The sequence below is a fragment of the Dysidea avara genome, chromosome 7 (assembly GCF_963678975.1).
Source record: "Dysidea avara chromosome 7, odDysAvar1.4, whole genome shotgun sequence".
Taxonomy (NCBI): domain Eukaryota; kingdom Metazoa; phylum Porifera; class Demospongiae; order Dictyoceratida; family Dysideidae; genus Dysidea; species Dysidea avara.
The window spans coordinates 16,334,254-16,355,837 of record NC_089278.1 but is presented as its reverse complement, the minus strand read 5'-3'; the positions used below and the strand labels follow the sequence as shown (position 1 = coordinate 16,355,837).

At 38.2% G+C, this 21,584-nt stretch overlaps 1 protein-coding gene across 1 annotated transcript in view; it reads right to left on the bottom strand.

Annotated features, from left to right (window-relative positions):
- The window catches only part of LOC136261067 (hemicentin-1-like), a 177,266-nt gene that overhangs the window by 151,979 nt on the left and 3,703 nt on the right, over positions 1 to 21,584 (bottom strand). The window contains exons 2-3 of the mRNA XM_066055034.1: positions 4,140 to 4,201; positions 1,823 to 1,963 (exon numbers count right to left, since the gene is read on the bottom strand). Of these exons, the coding sequence (XP_065911106.1) occupies positions 1,823 to 1,963; positions 4,140 to 4,183 (185 nt within the window). The 5' untranslated portion in view covers positions 4,184 to 4,201. The remainder of the gene's footprint in view (positions 1 to 1,822; positions 1,964 to 4,139; positions 4,202 to 21,584) is intronic.

Below are 21,584 nucleotides of genomic sequence, written 5' to 3'. Positions count from 1 at the left end.
TAGTCACCCTGTAGAGAGATCAGCTAGAAACAAGTCATCCTGTAGAGAGATCAGCTAGAAGAAGTTACTTTGTAGAGATTTCAGCTACAAAGAAACCATCATGTAGAGAGTTCTGCTGCAAACAAATCACCCTGTAGAAAGTTCAACTACGAACAGATCACCCTGTAAAGAGATCAGCTAGAAGGATCACCTTGTAGAGAGTTCAGCTACAAACAAATCACCCTGTAGATAGTTCAGCTACATACAAGTCACCCTGTAGAGAGATCAGCTAGAAGAAATTATGTTGTAGAGAGTTCAGCTGCAAACAATTCACCCTGTAGAGAGTTCAGCTATGAACAGATCAATAGAGTATTCAGCTACAAACAATTCACCCTGTAGAGAGATCAACTGGAAGAAGTCACCTTGTAGGGAGTTCAGCTACAAAGAAATCACCATGTAGAGAGTTCAGCTACAAACAAATCACCCTGTAGAGAGTTCAGCTATGAACAGATCACCCCGGAGAGTTCAGCTAGAAACAAATCACCCTGTAGAGAGATCAGCTAGAAGAAGTTATTTTGTAGCAAGTTCAGCTACAACGAAACCATCATGTAGAAAGTTCAGCTGCAAACAAATCATCCTGTAGAGAGTTCAGCTACGAACAGATCACCCCGGAAAGTTTAGCTGGAAACAATTCACCCTGTAGAGAGATCAGTTAGAAACAAGTCACCCTGTAGAGAGAATCCTGTAGAGAGTTCAGCTACATGCAAATCACCCTGTAGAGAGTTAAGCTATATTTCTAGTCACCCAGCAGAGAGATCAGCTGCAAACAAGTTATCCTGTAGGAAATAATTGGCATGTAATAAATATAATTATGTATATATATATATATATAATTTGTATAATTAGTGATAAAATCAAAAATAGTTAAAGTATTAAAATTCTGTTTTAAATCTTGATTATGATTATGATTAAATCTTTTTCTTCTTCCTATGGCAAAGAAAAAAAGATAGGCTAAAATTGGACTGTACAAAAAGAAGTGATATCTAATCCAAAACAGCCAAGCTGAAAAAAAGAGTGTGGCCCCCAAAAAGGCTATGGTGAAAAAAGATGTGAAATCCAAGGTGGCAGCCAAGAAATGGCTATGATGGTAGGTTAATGGTAAAAATTTTAATAACAACAATTCAGGTGAATTTGGTGCTGCTTGGCCGTGCTCTTTTTTTACAGCTTGGCTGTTTTGGATTAGATATCAATTCAATGAGGGCACGTGATTTGCAGTTCCAGACTAAAATGCATGTAAATTGTTCTATTTCATGAATCATTCCAGGAATCATATGTGAATAATTTTGGGAATAACAGGTGAATTAAAAAAATTGCCAGAAAGAATAATTTTAAAAGCACAATGTACTCAAGTCTAAAGATTATGTACTTTCTGTACGCTTTTTCTTTTGCCACCACAGTGGCTTATACATTTAAGGGTTAATAGTTAAAATTGACAAAATCATAGCATGTATAGTGACTTCTGTGTAGCTCTAGTCATGGGCAGGTTACAACACACTAAGATTTCTTGGTAGTTGTGGGTATGTGTATCAGCCCAGTAATGTATCAAAATTCCATTTCCAAATGTACTATTAAATATTTCAACAAATGTTGACTATTCCTTAGTACTAATCTGCATGTTAATGAATGTCCACTTCATAAGCATTATTTAAATTACAGGCACACTAAATATTCTATACATTAGAGAGAGTGCTCAAGCTGTACATTGAGTATCAATTAAAGCAATTTCCAGCTTTTTAATGTAAGTAAAATGTGAACACAAAGTCTTGTAGGCACTATGACTTACCGATAGGCTGGGCATCCACTCCACCATCCACTCCACCATCCACAGTCATAAGTGTATGCTTCCTGATGGTACTCTGTTCTGTACTCATAGTAGATATAATAAGTCAAGTATGATTCAGTACACTGGGATGTTTGGGAATTGCTACAGTATAGAAACATTCAAATATTAAAATTACAGTGGAACCTCTCTTATCAAGGCAGTCTGGTACATATTACTGTCCGTATCTCAGAAATGTCTGTAACTAAGAAATACATGCTAATATGCTGAATTAACAGTTTTAAATGCTATTATTGCTATCAGTTTGTACTGTACAGTTTAGCGGGTAGATGGGAAAGTCACTACAGGGCATTCATGGTCACTCCCCTGGGCTGTAAAATGTTTTATCACCTAGCAACCAAGTGGCAGTTATTATTAGTAGAATAAATAAGCCACCTAATAGGTAAACAGCAACCTTTAGGTTCCCTCCTTGTGCTTTTATCTGGGTAGTTGGAAAAGGCGGATATGGTAGGACACGGACACAGACATTTTCAAAAAGTACTTTTACATTTTATATAACAATTATTTTTCATACCTAACGCTGTTTTTACAACAGTCTTCACTTCCACACCCAGGAATCGATCTTGTCATAGCGCTTATCCATTCATAAGCAGACTAGACCAGCACTCCACAGCATGCCAAAGGCCATATAGTGTTGTATACATGCCCTAAAGTCTAATACAGAGTTATATAGTTGTAGAGATTAGCTTGTATGCCCCAAGCAACTTAGCTTAGCAGGCCAAATCCACAATCTTATTCCTTTTAGTATAAGGTGCAGGCGCTTATACTGAGTGTTGAGAGTTTCAAGGACCTGGCCTACGAGATTACGTTGGGACATACTAGATTAACAATCTCTGTGACTCTGACTTAGATTTCTAGAGCACTTTGAAAATGTCCGTGTCCGTGTCCGCGTCCAACCGTATCTGCCTTTTCCAACCAACCCTTTCATCTAACCCAAAGTTCATTATTGTCAATAGACTAAAGCCACGTGACTAATTTGTGCTGTCCAGACAAAAGTGTCAGGTCCAGGTAAGGGAGGTTCCACTGTAATGAGTTTACAATACAATTGAAGGCTACATAGACACTTAACTATATAAATGTAAGTGTAATAGGCCTTGGCTATGGTCATATCTCAAAAGGTTTACTTTTGATATGATCAACATGTTAAATGATAAGATACTTATCTAGGATAAACTTCTCTTTGTGCTATTTTCATAACAAATATTACATCATCATCAAAATTAGAAAACAACTGAAGAGAAGTGTGCCACAAATGAAGTCATATAAATTCAAAGCCAATGGCATAATACAAATTGCACAAGTAAAGCCAAAATGTGGCTTTATTATCGCCCATTGATGTAGTATTCCTTAATGTCCAAGAATAACATCCATTCCAGATTCTACCTAGAGACCAGTAGCAATTTCCATGTAATTATCTGACTTGCATTATTTCACTGGTCTGTATAGTTAAATCATCCAAGTTAAATGGCTTCACTAGTAGAGGTGTAATGATAATCAGGTCGGCTAAAATATCGGCCACCGATATGGTAACTTTTACCAGTATTGGTATTGGTACAGAACAGGTTTGAATACCCATGTCGCTACCGATATTTATATAGTATCAATAGTTTGTACATAAACATATTATATATTGGTTTTCTATGTTATCCATGTGGCTATTTAGTGCCAGTGACTTATTGTTCACTCTACAACAAGCGCTACACTATGAGAAGCCATATAAATACACCTAATTCTAGTGCTTATTGCTGGAAAGCTTATAGTACCTTTGTAATAAAAAGAAGAGTCACAGGATAACCAAGGAAACTAGTTTTCTCACAAGCCATTAAGATGCAGAGCAATGCAGAAATATCCATTTAAAGCTTCATGGGAGTATACAATAGAAACCAAGCCATCACCACAGGCAGAGTATAGCAATGAATAGGTAAATATACACTTTTGTTTGCTTAAAACTGTAATGGAAATATCGGATCAACTATCGGTTATCGGCTTCTTTTAGTGGCATCAACATCGGATATCGGTACATGCTAAAAACTCATATCAGTACACCTCTATTCACTAGTACTGCACTGCCTTTTCAATAGTCAGTATACCAAGACATGGCTGACTCAGTACTATACTACCTCTATAACTGAGCATAGACGTAACACATCAACTTTTTTTACACTAACAGACTATTACAGTGGAAGTCTTTTAACTACTGCATGCATTGATGAGCCTCTGTGCATAGTTGTGTTGATAATGAGGTTTATCTATTGTTTACCTGTTGTGAATAGTTAGCAATGCTAACAATGCTAATAGATTCATATTGATCCAATTTACCACCTGTGAAAGAATAATATCAACTAATTAAACAAAGCAATAACACACAAAACAACACAAATTTATGCATTTATGGGTGCAGCTAGTGATAGTGACATTATAATTGTTACTTTTATCATACAGTACGGTAGTACTGTATATTAGGGATCATGCAGTTTTGGGCTTTCTTGCCCAAAATATCACCCTAAAACCAGCCTCAAATTTCCTTCATAACAGCTTGGCAGTATTGGTTGGCATAGCCAAACCCAAAAATGCCTTCAGAGTGACCCCAAATCCTTCCCAACAAGTTTCTACAGAATTTTAAAACTTTTCCATTTAACAGAAGTTTATTCTGACTAGCTAACTAACTAACTGATGCCTTCAGCCAAGCATAACTTGACAATGGATAGGACTCTGGGCTTGATTTTTTTACTCTTCGACATCATTTCATCCCGAGACATGCCTTTTCACCAACCGCAGTACATACAATGCACGTGCATGGACTTACCAGTGTCCTCCTTTGTGTTCCAGTTCTTTTTGCTAACAACGCAAGGTGTTGATTTGCGATAGCACGATATGGCTTCCCTCTGGCTGTGTCATGCTTTTCGCCCACATTTTCCATAGCGACCAGATTCATTGCAGATAAGTTTCTTGTACTGTTCTTCGTTTGTAATGCTGTGTAACGAGCAGAGCATAGCTACAAATGAAGCATAATGGCCACCTCACTTTTCAGTGTGTAATTGATTATTGGGGGGGGGGGGGGGGGGGGCACATTTAGACGCAAAATTATTTTATGTGCCATTCTTTCTTTTAATGTGGTACATGTGGATTCAGTAGTCATAATTGTGTTTTTAAAAAGGTAAACAAACAAGTAGAAGGAAAAATTAGGAATTTTTAGCTGGATTAGGGATCAAAGAACAAAAAAGCAAGGAAACAAGGGAACAGCTGAAAGTTGTGAAACAAGGGAAGTTGCCTATACCTGCAGATATACTAGTGGACATGTAATCCTTAATTCAGTCATGGGTAAAGACTGAAGAGTAAGGATTAGATGTCCACTAGTATATCTGCAGGTATAGGCAACCTCCCTGTTTCACAACTTTCAAATGTTCCCTTGTTTCCCTGCTTTTTTGTTCTTTGATCCCTAATCCAGCTTAAAATTCCTAATATTTCCTTCTACTTATTAACACTATAAACTATACCAATACATTATAATATTATATGCCTAATTTATAGGGGTAGGTATCTAGGGAAAACATTATTCAACTTAGCTAGTAAAACTAAATAATTTCATTAAAAACTTAAGATACTCTAATTGAATAATCACACCTTTCAATAGAGCAGTCAACTACAGTGGAATAGTGGAATTTCAGTTATCCAAACCTCCATTTACCTGAACACCAAATATGATTGCTCGATTAGAATAATGAGTGCTCCAATAGAGTAGATAGACATACTTATTTCAAGTGTTAAATACATTGTTTAAAGTGGCAGCTACCTCATAACCTACACACATCATCACTATATTTAGAAGATTATTTTTTCACAGGATAGGAAACTCTAATGTATATGTGACCGGATTTGACAAAACCAGGCTTCCACACACATCCAATTCTTCAACTTTAACCAGTTGTAGCTTGGCCACCAAATATGCTATTGACCTACAATTTTCACAAAATTCTTTTACTGCATGGTGCAATAACTGTTCAAAATTTGGAAGTGATAGCTTACTCCCAAATTCAGTTATGGTTCTTCAAAGTCGCAAATCTGGATGTGTGTGGAAGCTTGGTTTTGTCAAATCCAGTCACATATACACTTTTATTATAGTTTTATTAAAGTAGAGTTGTCAATGCCATCTTCTATATTCTATCCAGGGCATTTAATTTATAAAAGACTTAGACCACGGAGTGGCTACAAGGTTTATTTGGAATCTATGAATAGAGTGGAGTCAAGCATATCAACAGTGTATGGCCAGTCTTCTTTCTTTATAACAAATTTTGCAGCTCTAATTATTGCACATCCCTATGAAAATAATCTAAAATTATCCCATCTCAGTGTTTTTGAACCCATGCATTAATTTGGGTGGGAGGGTTGGACCATTAATATACAAGGGCGTAGGAACTGGGGGGGGGGCCAGGGGGGCCGGGCCACCACACTATTTTCAAAAGCATGTTTTGGCCCTCCCACTTTTTGGGCCAAGTAGCCAAAGCTATACACACACACACACACACACACACACAGAAATACATACCTCCATACAAGAAGCCATACAACCTTCGTGCAAAATCACTCTCTGGGGTGTGGCATCACCAGTCCACCACAACTGTCAAGCCATTCATTGTACAGTATTAAACACAAAAAGTGCCTGTAACTTTATTTCTGTTATGCTTGCATGTGATAACTGTTGTTCAAATATTTCTTGGATCCCATGCAGTAAGAAGTTTAAACAGTAGAAAGAGTGCCACATCCGTGGCATTATATGATGTGGAAAAGATTTAACTCAAATTGAGGTTGGTAACAGATCTAAGGGCAGTCTCACTGTAGTGCTCGAGTGTATGTGAGTTGCTGACTACCGATGATTTATAACTAGAATTTATGAAGACTTTGGTGAAGTAGATTTATTAAGTAGTCTAAAGAGAAACATACAAGGATGCTGTAAATAAAAGTGGCTAACCGTGAATGCAGTATGGTATTCACATGATCTACACTCAGTTTGGGACCTCCTGCTAGAGCAGATATCCCAGTTTGTAGTTCCTTAAAGGTAACGATGTTTCACTTTTTGGATAACAACTATAATGTTGTAATCCTTGTAGTGTGAAGTAGCATAAAGAGAAAACCTCACATGAACATGATTTCTCACATGATATATACATGCATCGAGCACATGCAGTAGGTGTAGAGGAGCATAGCAGCCTTTAGCAGGATAGGGAGTAAAGAGATATAGCTATGCAGTATAGGTGTAGGGCTATTAGCTAGTGATAACACACCCCACAACACCTTTATATAAATTCACGTACGAACTGGGTACAAAAGAGCTGTAACAATGGGACTTTTGTGTGTCTGCATGGTTGTGTGGATCAATTTATGGTTAACTGGTTATGGCTATATTTCCCCCCCACTCTAAAAATCATTCCTACGCCTTTGTATATGATCGACTTCGCCTTCTTCATACAATTTTAAATAGCCTGCAACCACTCTGTGGTCTATGAATTAGATATACTTCAGAGGGCAACCTGGATTTGACCCAAATGTAATCCATATTTAATAAAACTGAGGCAGCTAGGTCTCAACTACTGTGTTGAGTATGAGGGTAGCAATACGAAATCTAAACAGTCAGTTGGGTGTGGTTCCATATATGTAAGTTTGCAGACACAATACGTTTCCCCTAAATGTAACATACCATACTGATAAATAATTAATAGCATGGCTCTATACATGCTTATAAAACATTAATGTGGACATGACTCACAAAAGCTGGCCTACCACATGACTGGACCATTGTCTTGTACAGTAATGATTACACCAGCAGTTACAAAACCTGCTTGATAAAACTGAGGATCCTTTCCCTGATGTACCTGTTTGAGTTACAAGATATTACAACAATTTCAGTTTTGCAAATACTAGATCTGGTGCCAGTAATAAACTTATCATTCCTCGTCATTTAAACAGCGTATCTAGACACACTTAATTACTATCTCTCTGGAATGTCATGCATCTTTTTTTTTAAATTTATGCACTCAAATCAAGATTGAAACCTTTTTCTCTGGGATCATTTCTTGACCAATTTCGATGACAATAATAACTGCATATTACATTATCATGTCCTTGTTCAAGATGTCATCACATGTAGCTATACCATCCCTTCCATCAGAACTGAAACCTTTGCACACTCCTACCTACCCTCAACTACCAAGATGTGGAATAATCTCCCTAAGTCACTGGTGATGATCAACAATTTAGATGAATTTAAAGATAAACTAGCACACTATTTGTTATAGCACTCATTTGTACGATTATCTGTGTTGTATACTCTGCATGAGGTTTACACAGTAATAATAATAATAATAATAATAACAATGTATGACCACCAACTTTCAAGAACTTTAACCGTTTATAGAACTATATACACATATGTAAATAAGTATTGTGTGGCTCCATGTAAGCTTCCAGACAACAACAGACATGAGTTTGTGCATGCCTACAGACTGAAATACTAAATGGGCATGACTGCACATATGGCTACAGAGAGCAATCCTGATAAATGGCTGTGGCTCATGAAAGAAGCTGGGCTGCAGCAGGACTAGACTATGATGCATTAATATACTTTCACATTGTCCAACTAATTAGTTAGTGAGCCAATCCAGGTCAGACCTGGGTAATCTGTATCTGTAAAGATGGTGATCCAGACAAAATGTGACCTACTGATTTTCCAAGTCAGTTTACATGCAAACGGATACCTTTGGACCATTACCAAGTGCCAGATTATGCAGGTGTCCTCCTTATCAAGTCTCCTGATTAACAGGTGTCACTCAATAAAACAAGGAGGTACCGTATAGCTGGTTATTTTCGAAAGGGTTTTTATTTTTGGATGTTTTGAAGAGGCCCTTCTCTTTGAAATAAAATCCCATGTCCGGTTGTTCTTCAAAAATAAATTCCCTCAAGTGAAAGCAACGATCCAACTTTTGGCAATTCGCTTGTGTATTCCTTGAGTTTATATCAGTATACTGATGATACAAGTGTTGATAATGGGTAAACTGCATCATTACTGTGACAACAACCAGAAAACAGGTGATACAGAATGGGAATTGATGCCATCTGCTCTCGAATCTATGGTAGACAGCTAGCTAGCTACGATCGAGCATGATCGAGCCAGTGAATTTACTCTACTCAAGACTCCTCCAGTCTTCTCTCCAGTGCACAGGGATGGGGATTACTCCATCAGTAAGTCAGTTTTTGGCAAAAATTCACTCATCTTCATAATTTGTGAACGGATTTCCATTTATTTGAAATCCACCCACACTTTGAAATATGCACTCTTCAAATTAAAATCTTTCGAAATTCAGATTTTGATTCTTGTGCGAAAATTTATTATTCGAAAATAACCCGCTATAATATGGTATGTGTCACATAGACATGCATTCTGCAACTGCAGTCACAGTCTTGATTGAAATTGGAATTTGACCTGTAACTAAACTATCAGCTTCTGTGAAAGAAACACCATTATAGTCACAGCAAATTTTGTTGGAGCTTTGAAACAAACTGTTGAGCATTTTACAACTTGTGAGTTACGTATTATTCATAAACTCAATTTAAGTGGGTTTTGAACGTTAACTCACAGTAGCACTCACTATTTTGTAGCCTTGGCTGATGACTTTGAGGTTCACCATCAACCATGAAAAGCCCAGAATGCAGGAACAATCCAGATCAGCCGAAACAGTGTTATGTTTTCAATTGGAATCACATGCAAGCACTAGCATGCTACAGATTAAAGACTCCACAGTGTAATAAGCATTTTTGTCTGCTAACCCAAGTATTGCACAATCTTTTTACACTACTCCACATATTGCTTTATATCTCTTCCATGCATTAAGCAATCATAATGAAATTTTCAGGACTAGTTTTCCACTGTTCAGTGAACAGTTGAGAACATTGGTATGATCATAGAATAATTCACTTAGGATTGTGATAGATTTAAATGTAAACAATATTTTCAATAATTGTTACCTAAAGTATGGTGCATTTATTGGCTATCTTTGGTATTTCATTGGGTAGCCACAACATTCAGCTACAAGCAGAAAAACATTGGGGCAGAAAAGGATATTCTAAATTGATTTTATGACAGGAATAAGGTTATTCATTGGCGAATGAAAGAATAGGAATATTAATGGAGATCTTTTTCGTCTTGTATAAACAAGATCCTTATATGGAAATGTATTTCTAGCTTTTACTAAGAAGTTACTGAACTGATAAAAATGGGTGATTTAGACAACACACTTTCCATCCAGCTACAAAAAAAACATTTAATTAGATGCAAAAAAAGGTATGGAAAAATAGATGCTGGGAGATTAAGGGCTAATACATATGCTCTAGTATATATAATGGCTGTCTCAACTACATTCCATACCCTTAACAAAATGATTTTAAAGCCTTTGAAAAAATGCAACTCCCAGCTATTGTACTGTGCTAACTCACCACAATCCATTAATTTGTATTGAAGTGTGACTCTAATAAATTTGATACAAGTAGGCTATCCAGCTTGTGTAAGTGTAGCAAAACTATGTCTTGGGATTATAGCAATTGTGTACTTAAGAATGCTAAGATAAAGTTTTGAATGTTCTAAGATAAATCACTTTATGCGTAACTTTCTGTACGTTTATGGATGGATAATGCAAGGTATAGTGATCTAAAGTCAACTAGCACTTAATTTCAACCACGGTTATCTTAATCTTGACCACATCCATAACAAACAGTTTTGATGTTTTACAGGTGTTGGCATGACAGTGATGAAAAGGTAGTGGATCGACAAGCAAACCAGCTCATATAGGCCCAAGAAAGGACAGCAGATCAATGGTAAAGGTTTTGGAACTATTAGTGTGTGTGAAGTGGGAAACGCTTGAGTATGGTGTCCTACAGACCTTCAGCACTTGTGCTGTAAAGCCTTAATAAAAAATAAAAATAAAAATAAAATAAAAAAAGAACTGAATCAAACTTTCTTATTAGCTGTATGTTATCTTAAATTATTGTGCTGTGCAAATATGCATAGTAATGGGTAAATGTCTAGCTGGGTGGCTTACAATGGCTTGTTTTTGTGTCTGCAAAATCATGAAAAATGTGTTTGAGTTGCTCAGGCTCCTACCATGAGAGAAGCCAGATCTTCTTCACAGCATGGTCATGTTCCCTCAGTCTGTAATGCAAGTTTGAAAAGAATCCTAAACTGTATGCTATCTGGCTGGTGACGATGAAATATTACGGCGATTTTATACAAAGTAAATGCAGCCCACTACTTGTGCAATTGAAACTACTTTACTAATTATGGGTTAATTGCAACACTAACCATTTACACTTTAAATATATCAAACCGGAAGGCACAAAGCTGCAGCTGCTTTGGTGGCAGAGATCGCCAACATCCCAAATTGGCGATAAAATAATCAATATCACCAGCCAGATAGCATACATCCTTGGATTCCTTCCATCTTAATTTGCAGTATAGACTAAATAAACATCCAACCATGTCACCATGTGGTGAGGAAGATCTGGCTTCTCTCGTCGTAGACAGTAGTGCATTCAAAACAACTTTTTGATTATGTTGTTTTGACGAAAGCAACCTTGTGCAAGCAACACAGCCATACATTTGTCAATAACTATGCAAGTTTGCAGAGCATAGCAAGCCTAGACAACAGAGAAGCTCAAACCATTTCTTTGACAGTAGCTAGAAACTGCAGCTAGAAACTGACCAAGCTAGGCCTAGGTGTTGATGTTTTCATTATTTGGTGCGGGCGGGAGGCTTATTATCATTATTCATTATTGAAGATGTGACTACTCTATTAGAGTATCTCGATCTTGAGGGGATTTCAAGGTCATGGAAATGGCTTTTTTTCAAGCTAGCAACCACCAAAACTGTTCATTTTTAGGTTTCACTGTGCTTTTTATCAATGCAAAATAAAAGGCTTCATGAGAAGTTTCCAGAAAGCAGCACAGGAAGTGGTTTTGGAAAAATAATGATGATAATAGCATGCAATGCGGGTGCCTAGACGTGATGCGGGTGGAGGACAGGAAACTACACTCTCATTTGGAGTGGCCTAAACTACTTACAAGCTACATCTACTTAGCTACATTATAAAACCTTAAAAAATCTTCAGTGTCCTCCAAGCAAAGAGCATAGTGTCTGAGGACCATTTTGGCATTGTATTTCCATAAAGTAACTGATAACCATTGCAACAACTGCCTCCGAACCAATTTCTGAGGTAAACCATTCTTAATTGTAGTGCGGTCAACAATTGTAAAAAGAATGGACAAAGCGAAAGGAGACCAAACACCGAACGATTCACATATGAGGGGAATAAAGTCACCTCCATCATTGGTAACAGATTCTAAATAATGATTGTCCTTAGCTTCCTCACCGGCAGCAGCAGCCACCCCAGCCTGAGAAGCAGCAGAGGATATAAAAGCAGGCTGAGTTGTCCACCTGACAGAGAGGTCAAAGTACGCTGGATGACCCAATGAGAAATCAGGGTGATAAATGTCCCCAAGACGAGACTGGTCAGAAGAGGCAATACCTTGCTCCCGGAGAACACCAGGATGGTTTTGGAGTAGAGCATGATGTACTATAGTAACCAATGCATCATGGCGTTGGATACACAATTGGCCATGCGAGCAACTTAGGAGGTGGTCACAGAATTGATCAATCACAGACAAGCATGTACAAAGCGGTGACAAGAGAAAAAGTGGAACACACAACCATAAGCGAAAAGTGATAACAAAAAGCGATAGCAACATAATTGAATGAAGCAAAGAGTGATAGCAATGAGTGAAGAGTGATAACCATGTCATTGAATGAATTACGAAAATTTCATGAATTACAAAATACGAGAATTCACTAATAATATTATTGCACAACTCAAAACTACCCTATTGTAAAATAGTAATACATAGTTGGTTAATTCATAGTAGAATATACTATCTAATCAAAAACAGCCAAGCTGTAAAAAAAGGAGCGCGGCCCTTGAAAAGGCTATGGTGAAAAAAGATGTGAAATCCAAGGTGGCGGCCAAGAAATGGCTGTGATGGTAGGTTAATGGTAAAAATTTTAATAACGACAATTCAGGTGAATTTTGTGCCAATTGAAAAGGCTATGGTGAAAAAAGATGTGAAATCCAAGGTGGCGGCCAAGAAATGGCTGTGATGGTAGGTTAATGGTAAAAATTTTAATAACGACAGTTCAGGTGAATTTGGTGCCGCTTGGTCAATTGGCACAAAATTCACCGGAATTGTCGTTATTAAAATTTTTACCATTAACCTACCATCACAGCCATTTCTTGGCCGCCACCTTGGATTTCACATCTTTTTTCACCATAGCCTTTTCAAGGACCACACTCCTTTTTTTACAGCTTGGCTGTTTTTGATTAGATTTCACTTCTTTTTGTATTTGTATACCCCAAAGCCGGCCTATGGCCAGCTTTGGGGCTTTTTAACCTATATATTTTTCTTTACCACAGGAAAAAGAAAAAGATGAAGCAGATTTTATAAATACTTTAACTCATTCTGATTTTATCAGTAAATGTACAAATTATATATATAATGCATATATCAAGAGTTCATAATATAAAAAGAGAGTATATATTTATTACATGTCAGTTAATCCCCACAGGATAATTTGCAGCTGATCTCTCTACTGGGTGACTTGAAATGTAGCTGAACTCTCTACAGGGTGATCTGCTTGTACGTAGATGAACTCTTTACAGGATTCTCTCTGCAGGGTTATCTGTTTGTAGTTGAATTCTCTACAGGGTGATTCTTTTGCAGCTGAACTCTCTACAAGGTAACTTCTTCTAGCTGATCTGTCTACAGGGTGACTTGTTTCTAGCTGGTCTCTCTACAGGGCGATTTGTTTGTAGCTGAATTCTCTACAGGGTGATGTGTTTGCAGCTGAACTCTCTACATGGTGGTTGCTTTGTAGCTGAACTCTCTAAAAGGTGACTTCTTCTAGCTGAACTCTCTACAGGGTGATCTTTTCATAGCTGAACTCCCTACAGGATGATTTGTTTGCAGCTGAACTCTCTACATGATGATTTCTTTGTAGCTGAACTCTCTACAAGATGATTTGTTTGCAGCTGAATTCTATACATGGTGGTTTCTTTATAGCTGAACTTTCTACAAGGTGACTTCTTCTAGCTGATCTTTTTACAGGGCATATTTGTTTGTAGCTGAGTTCTTTACAGGGTGATTTGTTTGTAGCTGAACTCTTTACAGGTGATTTGTTTGTAGCTGAACTCTCTACAAGGTGATACTTCTAGCTGATCTCTCTACAGGATGACTTGTTTCTAACTGAACTCTCAACAGGGTGATCTGTTCATAGCCGAACTTTCTACTGGGTGATTTGTTTGCAGCTTAACTCTCTACATGGTGGTTTCTTTGTAGCTGAACACTCTACAAGGTAATTTTTTCTAGCTGAACTCTCTACAGGGTGACTTGTTTCTAGCTGATCTCTCTACAGGGTGATTTGTTTGTAGCTGAACTCTCTACAGGGTGATCTGTTCGTAGCTGAACTCCCTACAAGATAACTTCTTCTAACTGATCTTTCTACAGGGCGATTTGTTTGTAGCTGAGTTCTCTACAGAGTGATTTGTTTGCAGCTGAACTCTCTACATGGTAGTTTCTTTGTAGCTGAACTCTCTACAATGTGACTTCTTCTAGCTGAACTCTCTACAGGGTGACTTGTTTCTAGCTGATCTCTCTACAGGGTGACTTGTTTCTAGCTGAACTCTCTACAGGTAATTTGTTTGCAGCTGAACTCTCTACATGGTGGTTTCTTTGTAGCTGAACTCTCTACAAGGTAACTTCTTCTAGCTGATACAGAGTGACTTGTTTCTAGATGAACTCTCTACAGGGTGACTTGCATGTAGCTGAATTGTCTATCAGATTAACTGTTTGTAGCTGAATTCCGTACAGAATATCCTGCAATGTAATATAATTCTGTAATGGAGTATGTTATAAACGTAGCTGAATGCTCTATTAGGGTGACTGTTCTATTAGAGTATCTCGATCTCGCATTTGCTACACGTAGTTGCCTTTCGAATCGTAACTCAGTGGTTTGTAAACCGATTCTTCTGTACTACTGCAAGGACTTTCTATGATGATTATTCCAGCTACACACTGATTGTCAGCTAATTGCTCTGAGCGGTTTGCCTGGTAGATGTGAAAACTAATAGTTTTTTTAATTCACAAGTATCGATCGCGTAATCGCGTAATTTTGACACAGGTTGGGTTTTGTGTCATATCTCCATGGTCTTTATCTCAATTCCTTTCACACCACAAAAAGGCACTCCTACGATGGTTACTCCATCTACATATAAATGTTCAACTCATTCCTCCAAGGGGTTCACCCTGTAGACGTGACAGACCTTCGGCCTTATTTTACGCACATAATCGGTCATACCTCCGTGTATGTTCATCGGATTTCTACCAAAGTTGGCACTGCGATCCGCCTTAATGAGCCCTTCAAGTGTGCCAAAGTTCAGCCCTATCCGAGTACGCATTCGTGTTTTATGTAAATATTGTAATAACGACAATTCAGGTGAATTTGGTGCCGCTTGGTCTTGGCACAAAATTCACCTGAATTGTCATTATTAAAATTTTTACCATTAACCTACCATCACAGCCATTTCTTGGCCGCCACCTTGGATTTCACATCTTTTTTCACCATAGCCTTTTTGAGGGCCGCACACTTCTTTTACAGCTTGGCTGTTTTGGATTAGATTTCACTTCTATTTGTATTTGTATACCCCAAAGCTGGCCTATGGCCGGCTTTAGGGCTTTTTTTAACCTATCATTTTTTCTTTACCACAGGAAGAAAAGATGAAGCAGGGTGATTTCTTTATAGCTGATCTCTCTACAAGGTTATCCTTCTAGCTGATCTCTCTACCGGATGAATTGTTTGTAGCTGAACTCTCTACAGGGTGGTTTGTTTGTAGCTGAATTTTCTACAGGGCGATTTGTTTGCAGCTGAACTCTATACATGGTAGTTTCTTTGTAGCTGAACTATCTACAATGTAACTTCTTCTAGCTGAAATCTCTACAGGGTGACTTGTTTCTAGCTGATCTCTCTACAGGGTGACTTGTTTCTAGCTGAACTCTCTACAGCGTGATTTGTTTGTAGCTGAACTCTCTACAAGGTAACTTCTTCTAGCTGATCTTTCTACAGGGTGATTTGTTTGTAGCTGAATTCTCTACAGGGTGACTTGTTTCTAGCTGATCTCTGTACAGGGTGACTTGTTCCTAGCTGAACTCTCTACAGGTGATTTGTTTGCAGCTGAACTCTCTTACATGGTGGTTTCTTTGTAGCTGAACTCTCTACAAGGTGACTTCTTCTAGCTAATCTCTCTACAAGATGACTTGTTTCCAACTGAACTCTCTACAGTGTGATCTGTTCATAGCGGAAATTTCTACTGGGTGATTTGTTTGCAGCTGAACACTTTGCATGATTGTTTCTTTGTAACTGAACTCTCTACAAGGTAACTTCTTCTAGCTGATCTCTCTACAGGGCAATTTGTTTGAGCTGAACTCTCTACATGATGGTTTCTTTGTAGCTGAACTCTCTATTAGGTACCTTCTTCTGGCTGATCTGACTACAGGGTGACTTGTTTGTAGCTGAATTCCCTACAGAATAACTTGCAATGTAATATAATTGAGTAAATTATAAATGCAGCTGAATGCTTTATTAGGGTGACTGTTCTATTAGAGTATCTCGATCTCGCATTTGCTACACGTAGTTGCCTTTCGAATCGTAACTCAGTGGTATGTAATCCGATTCTTCTGTACTACTGCAAGGACTTTCTATGATGATTATTCCAGCTACATACTGATTTTCAGCTCATTTCTCTAAGCGGTTTGCCTGATAGACACGAAAACTAATGGTTTTTTTATTCATAAAAATCGATCGCGTAGTTTTGACACAGGTCGGGTTTTGTGTCATATCTCCGTGGTCTTTATCCCGAGTCCTTTAAAACCACGAAAAGGCACTCCTACGATAGTTGCTCCATCTACATAGCAATTTTCAACCAATTCCTCAAAGGAGTTTACCCTGTAGGCGTGGCAGACCTTCGACCTTATTTTACGCAAATAATCGGTCATAACTCCGTGAATGTTCATCGGATTCCTACCAAAGTTGGTACATAGATCCGCCTTAATCAGCCCTTTAAGTGTGCCAAATTTCAGCCCCATCCGAGCACGAATTCGTGTTTTATGGCGGATTTTGCGAAGTGTGCGAAATGAAGAAGAAGTAGAAGATGAAGAAGAAAAAGAATGTATAGCTATGTGGGAAATGAAAATAAGCGTTTTTAAGTGTGTTACAATTGGGGCACTTGAACTGGAAGTATGGAAAACCTGAAATGCCAAAGCAACCAGGATATCAGTAAGAACAGTGTTATTTTGTGACCGGAATCATGTGAAAGCCTACTATAGCACGCCACAGATTATAAAGACTCCATGGTGGAATAAACAAAATTTGTCTGCTAATTATAATCTAATCAAAAACAGCCAAGCTGTAAAAAAAGGTGCGGCCCCCAAAAAGGCCATGGTGAAAAAAGATGTGAAATCCAAGGTGGCGGCCAAAAAATGGCTGTGATGGTAGGTTAATGGTTACATTTTAATAACAACAATTCAGGTGAATTTGGTGCCAAGACCAAGCGGCACAAAATTCACCTGAATTGTTGTTATTAAAATGTAACCATTAACCTACCATCACAGCCATTTCTTGGCCGCCACCTTGGATTTCACATCTTTTTTCACCATGGCCTTTTTGGGAGCCGCACCTTTTTTTACAGCTTGGCTGTTTTTGATTAGATATCACTTCTTTTTGTATTTGTATACTGCAAAGCCGGCCTATGGCTGGCTTTGGGGCTTTTTTAACCCATGTGTTTTTTTCTTTACCACAGGAAGAAGAAAAGAACTTAAAGAAGATTTTTAATACTTCAATTATTTTTGATTTTATTAGTAATTATACAAGTTATATGCATATATTTATTACATGCCCATTATTCCCCACAGGATATTTTTTTGCAGCTGATTTCTCTACTGGGTGACTTGAAATGTAGCTGAACTATATACAGGATGGTTTCTTTGTAGCTGAACTCTCTACAAGGTGACCTCTTCTAGCTGGTCTCTCTACAGGGTGATTTGTTTGAAGCTAAACTCTCTACAATGTGGTTTCTTTGTAGCTGAACTCTCTACATGATGGTTTCTTTGTAGCTGAACTCTCTATAAGGTGATTTCGTCTAGCTGAACTCTCTACAGGGTGATTTTTTTTGTAGCTGAACTCTCTACAGGGTGATTTGTTTGCAGCTGAACTCTCTACAAGGTGACTTCGTCCAGCTGATCTCTCTACAGGGTGATTTGTTTCTAGCTGAACTCTCTACAGGTGATTTGTTTGCAGCTAAACTCTATACATGGTGGTTTCTTTGTAGCTGAAATCCCTACATGATGGTTTCTTTGTAGCTGAACTCTCTACAAGGTAACTTCTTCTCTACAGGGTGATTTGTTGTAGTTGAATTCTCTACAAGGTGGTTTGTTTGAGGCTGAACTCTCTACATGGCGGTTTCTTTGTAGCTGAACTCTCTACAGAGTGATTTGTTTGCAGCTGAACTCTTTACATGATGGTTTCTTTGTAACTGAACACTCTACAAGGTGACTTCTTCTAGCTGATCTTTCTACAGGGTGAATTGTTTGTAGCTGAACTATCTACAAGGTAACTTCTTCTAGCTGATCTCTCTACAGGGTGATTTGTTTGTAACTTAACTCTCTACATGATGGTTTCTTTGTAGCTGAACTCTCTACAAGGTGATTTCTTCTAGCTGATCCCTCTACAGGGGGATTTATTTGTAGCTGATCTTTCTACAAGTTGATTGGTGTGTAGCTGATCTCTCTGCAGGTTGATTAATTTGTAGCCGATCTCTCTACAAGGTAATTTGTCAGTAGCTGAACTGTCTATAAGGTGATTTGTTTGTAGCTGATCTCTCTGCAGGTTGATTTGTTTTAGCTGAACTCTCTACAGGGTGATTTACTTGTAGCTGAACTCCTTACATTGTGTCTAGTTTCTAGCTGATCTCTCTACAGGGTGATTTGTTTGTAGCTAATCTCTCTACAAGTTGATTTGAGTGTAGCTGATCTCTCTGCAGGTTGATTAATTTGTAGCCGATCTCTCTACAAGGTAATCTGAACTGTCTATAAGGTGATTTGTTTGTAGCTGAACTCTCTACAGGCTGATTTACTTGTAGCTGAACTCCTTACATTGTGTCTAGTTTCTAGCTGATCTCTCTACAGGGTGATTTGTTTGTAGCTAATCTCTCTACAAGTTGATTTGAGTGTAGCTGATCTCTCTGCAGGTTGATTAATTTGTAGCTGATCTCTCTACAAGGTAATTTGTTTGTAGCTGAACTGTCTATAAGATGATTTGTTTTAGCTGAACTCTCTACAGGGTGATTGCTTGTAGCTGAACTCCTTACATTGTGTCTAGTTTCTAGCTGATGTCTCTACAGGGTGATTTTTTGTAGCTGAACTCTCTACAGGGTGATTTGTTCCTAGCTTATCTCTCTACAGGTAGATTTGTGTTGATTTGTTCATTGCTGATCGCTCTAAAGGTTGATTTGTTGTAGCTGAACACTCTGCAAAGTGTTTTGTTCGTAGCTGATCTCTCTGAAGGGTAATTTGTTTGTAGCTGAACTCTCTCCACAGTGACTTGTGTGTAGCTGAATTCTGTGTAGCTGAATTCTGTGTAGCTGAATTCTGTGTAGCTGAATTCTCTAGAGAGTGACTTAATTGTAGCTGAATTCTCTACAGGGTGCAAGACTTGTTTATAGCTGAACTTTCTTCAGTGTGACTTGTAACGTTCTGAATCTCTATAGTGATATGTTTGCTTAACTCTCCACATGGTGACTTGCTTCTTGCTGAACTGTCTATAAGATTAACTGTTTGCAGCTGAACTCCCTACAGAATAACTTGTGATGTAATAAAATTCTATAATGGAGTAAATAAATTAGCCGAATGCTCTATTAGGGTGACTGTTCTATTAGAGTATCTCGATCTCGCATTTGCTACACGGAGTTGGCTTTAGAATCATAACTCAGTGGTTTGTAATCCGATTCTTCTGTACTACTGCAAGGACTTTCTATTAAGATTATTCCAGCTATACACCGATTTTCAGCTCATTGCTCTAAGCGGTTTGCTAGTAGGCGTGAAAACTAATACTTTCCTTATTCATAAAAATCGATCGCGCAATTGTGACACAGGTTGGGTTTTGTGTCATATCTCCATGGTCTTTAACTCAATTCGTTTCAATCCACCAAAAGGCACTCCTATGATGGTTACTCCATCTACATAGCAATTTTCAACTCATTCCATGAAGCGGTTTACCCTGTAGGCGTGACAACAAATCGATCTTGTTTTACGCGAATAATCGGTCATAACTCCTGAACCATTCATCGGATTTGTACCAACGTTGATGCTAGGATTCGCCGTTGGACTCCCTTTCTGTGTGCCAAATTTCAAGGCGATCGGAGTACGCGTTTGCTTGTTATAGCAATTTTTGCAAGTGTGCGAAAAGACGAAGAAAAATAAAAACGAAGAGTAAAAACGAAACTTTGGCAGCTCGTATCTCGGAAATGGCTGGAGCGATTTCCTTTAAATTTGGAATGTGAACTCCCTTTCCTGGCGGGCAACTGTGTAGCAAATTTGGTTCCAATCAGATAAGTAATCACCGAGATACAAAGGTGTGAAAATGACGTTTTCGTTCTTCCTGTCAATATACTCACGGGTGTGGCGCGCCGGCTTCTTGGGCCGCACCGATAGCATTTATATTATTTTTATAGTTGTAACAAATCTCCAGGGTACACCTGAAAGTAAGCATTAATTGGGATGTACATGAAGAAAGTAAAACTACAGTTAGAGTCAACAAAACAGACTATAACTACAATGAAGGAAGTACAGCTACGAGGAAAGGGGAAAGTCACCATCACCACCTAGCATTAGCATAATTCTTCAATTGTCGACCACTAAATTCCAACAGCTGTAAAATCCAAGCAGAGTTGCCAGAGTAACAATTCTGGTACTCAACGATAAATCTGAGTCTCAGCTACTATATTCTAATGTATTAGCTTTTCCTCTTAAGTGAATGGCCACACCAAGCAAGATACTAAGGAGGGTGAAGTTGCAATAGTCTACTAGGTGTATCTAAAGTCGCCCAATCATACTTCCTCCTTTTCCCGTGTGAAAAGTGGCTATTGTATCACCCCTTTAAACCAGTCTGTGATGTAATTAGCAGATGTAGAGCTGTGAGTAGCATTTCAGAACCCAGAAGTTTTATGAGGCACCAGGTACATACAACAGACACTCTAAACAGTGTAGAATGTACAAACTGAGCACATGTTACATTAAAAAGCCTAGTAGCTACAACACAGACAAATGCATTTTCAGTTCTCCAGAACTTTGATGATCACACACAGAATGGCAGGTGACGACACATCACACAATGAAACAATATTGCTGAATTCACACAGTGGTCTCATCTACGGACACAGCAACACACAGTAACACAGGGATTACATAATGAATTGTCAGTGGTACCATGTCACCACACAGTGCATGATGCAACATCACTTTAGGAATTACATGGCAATTGTCATCAGTCTCATCTTACAAC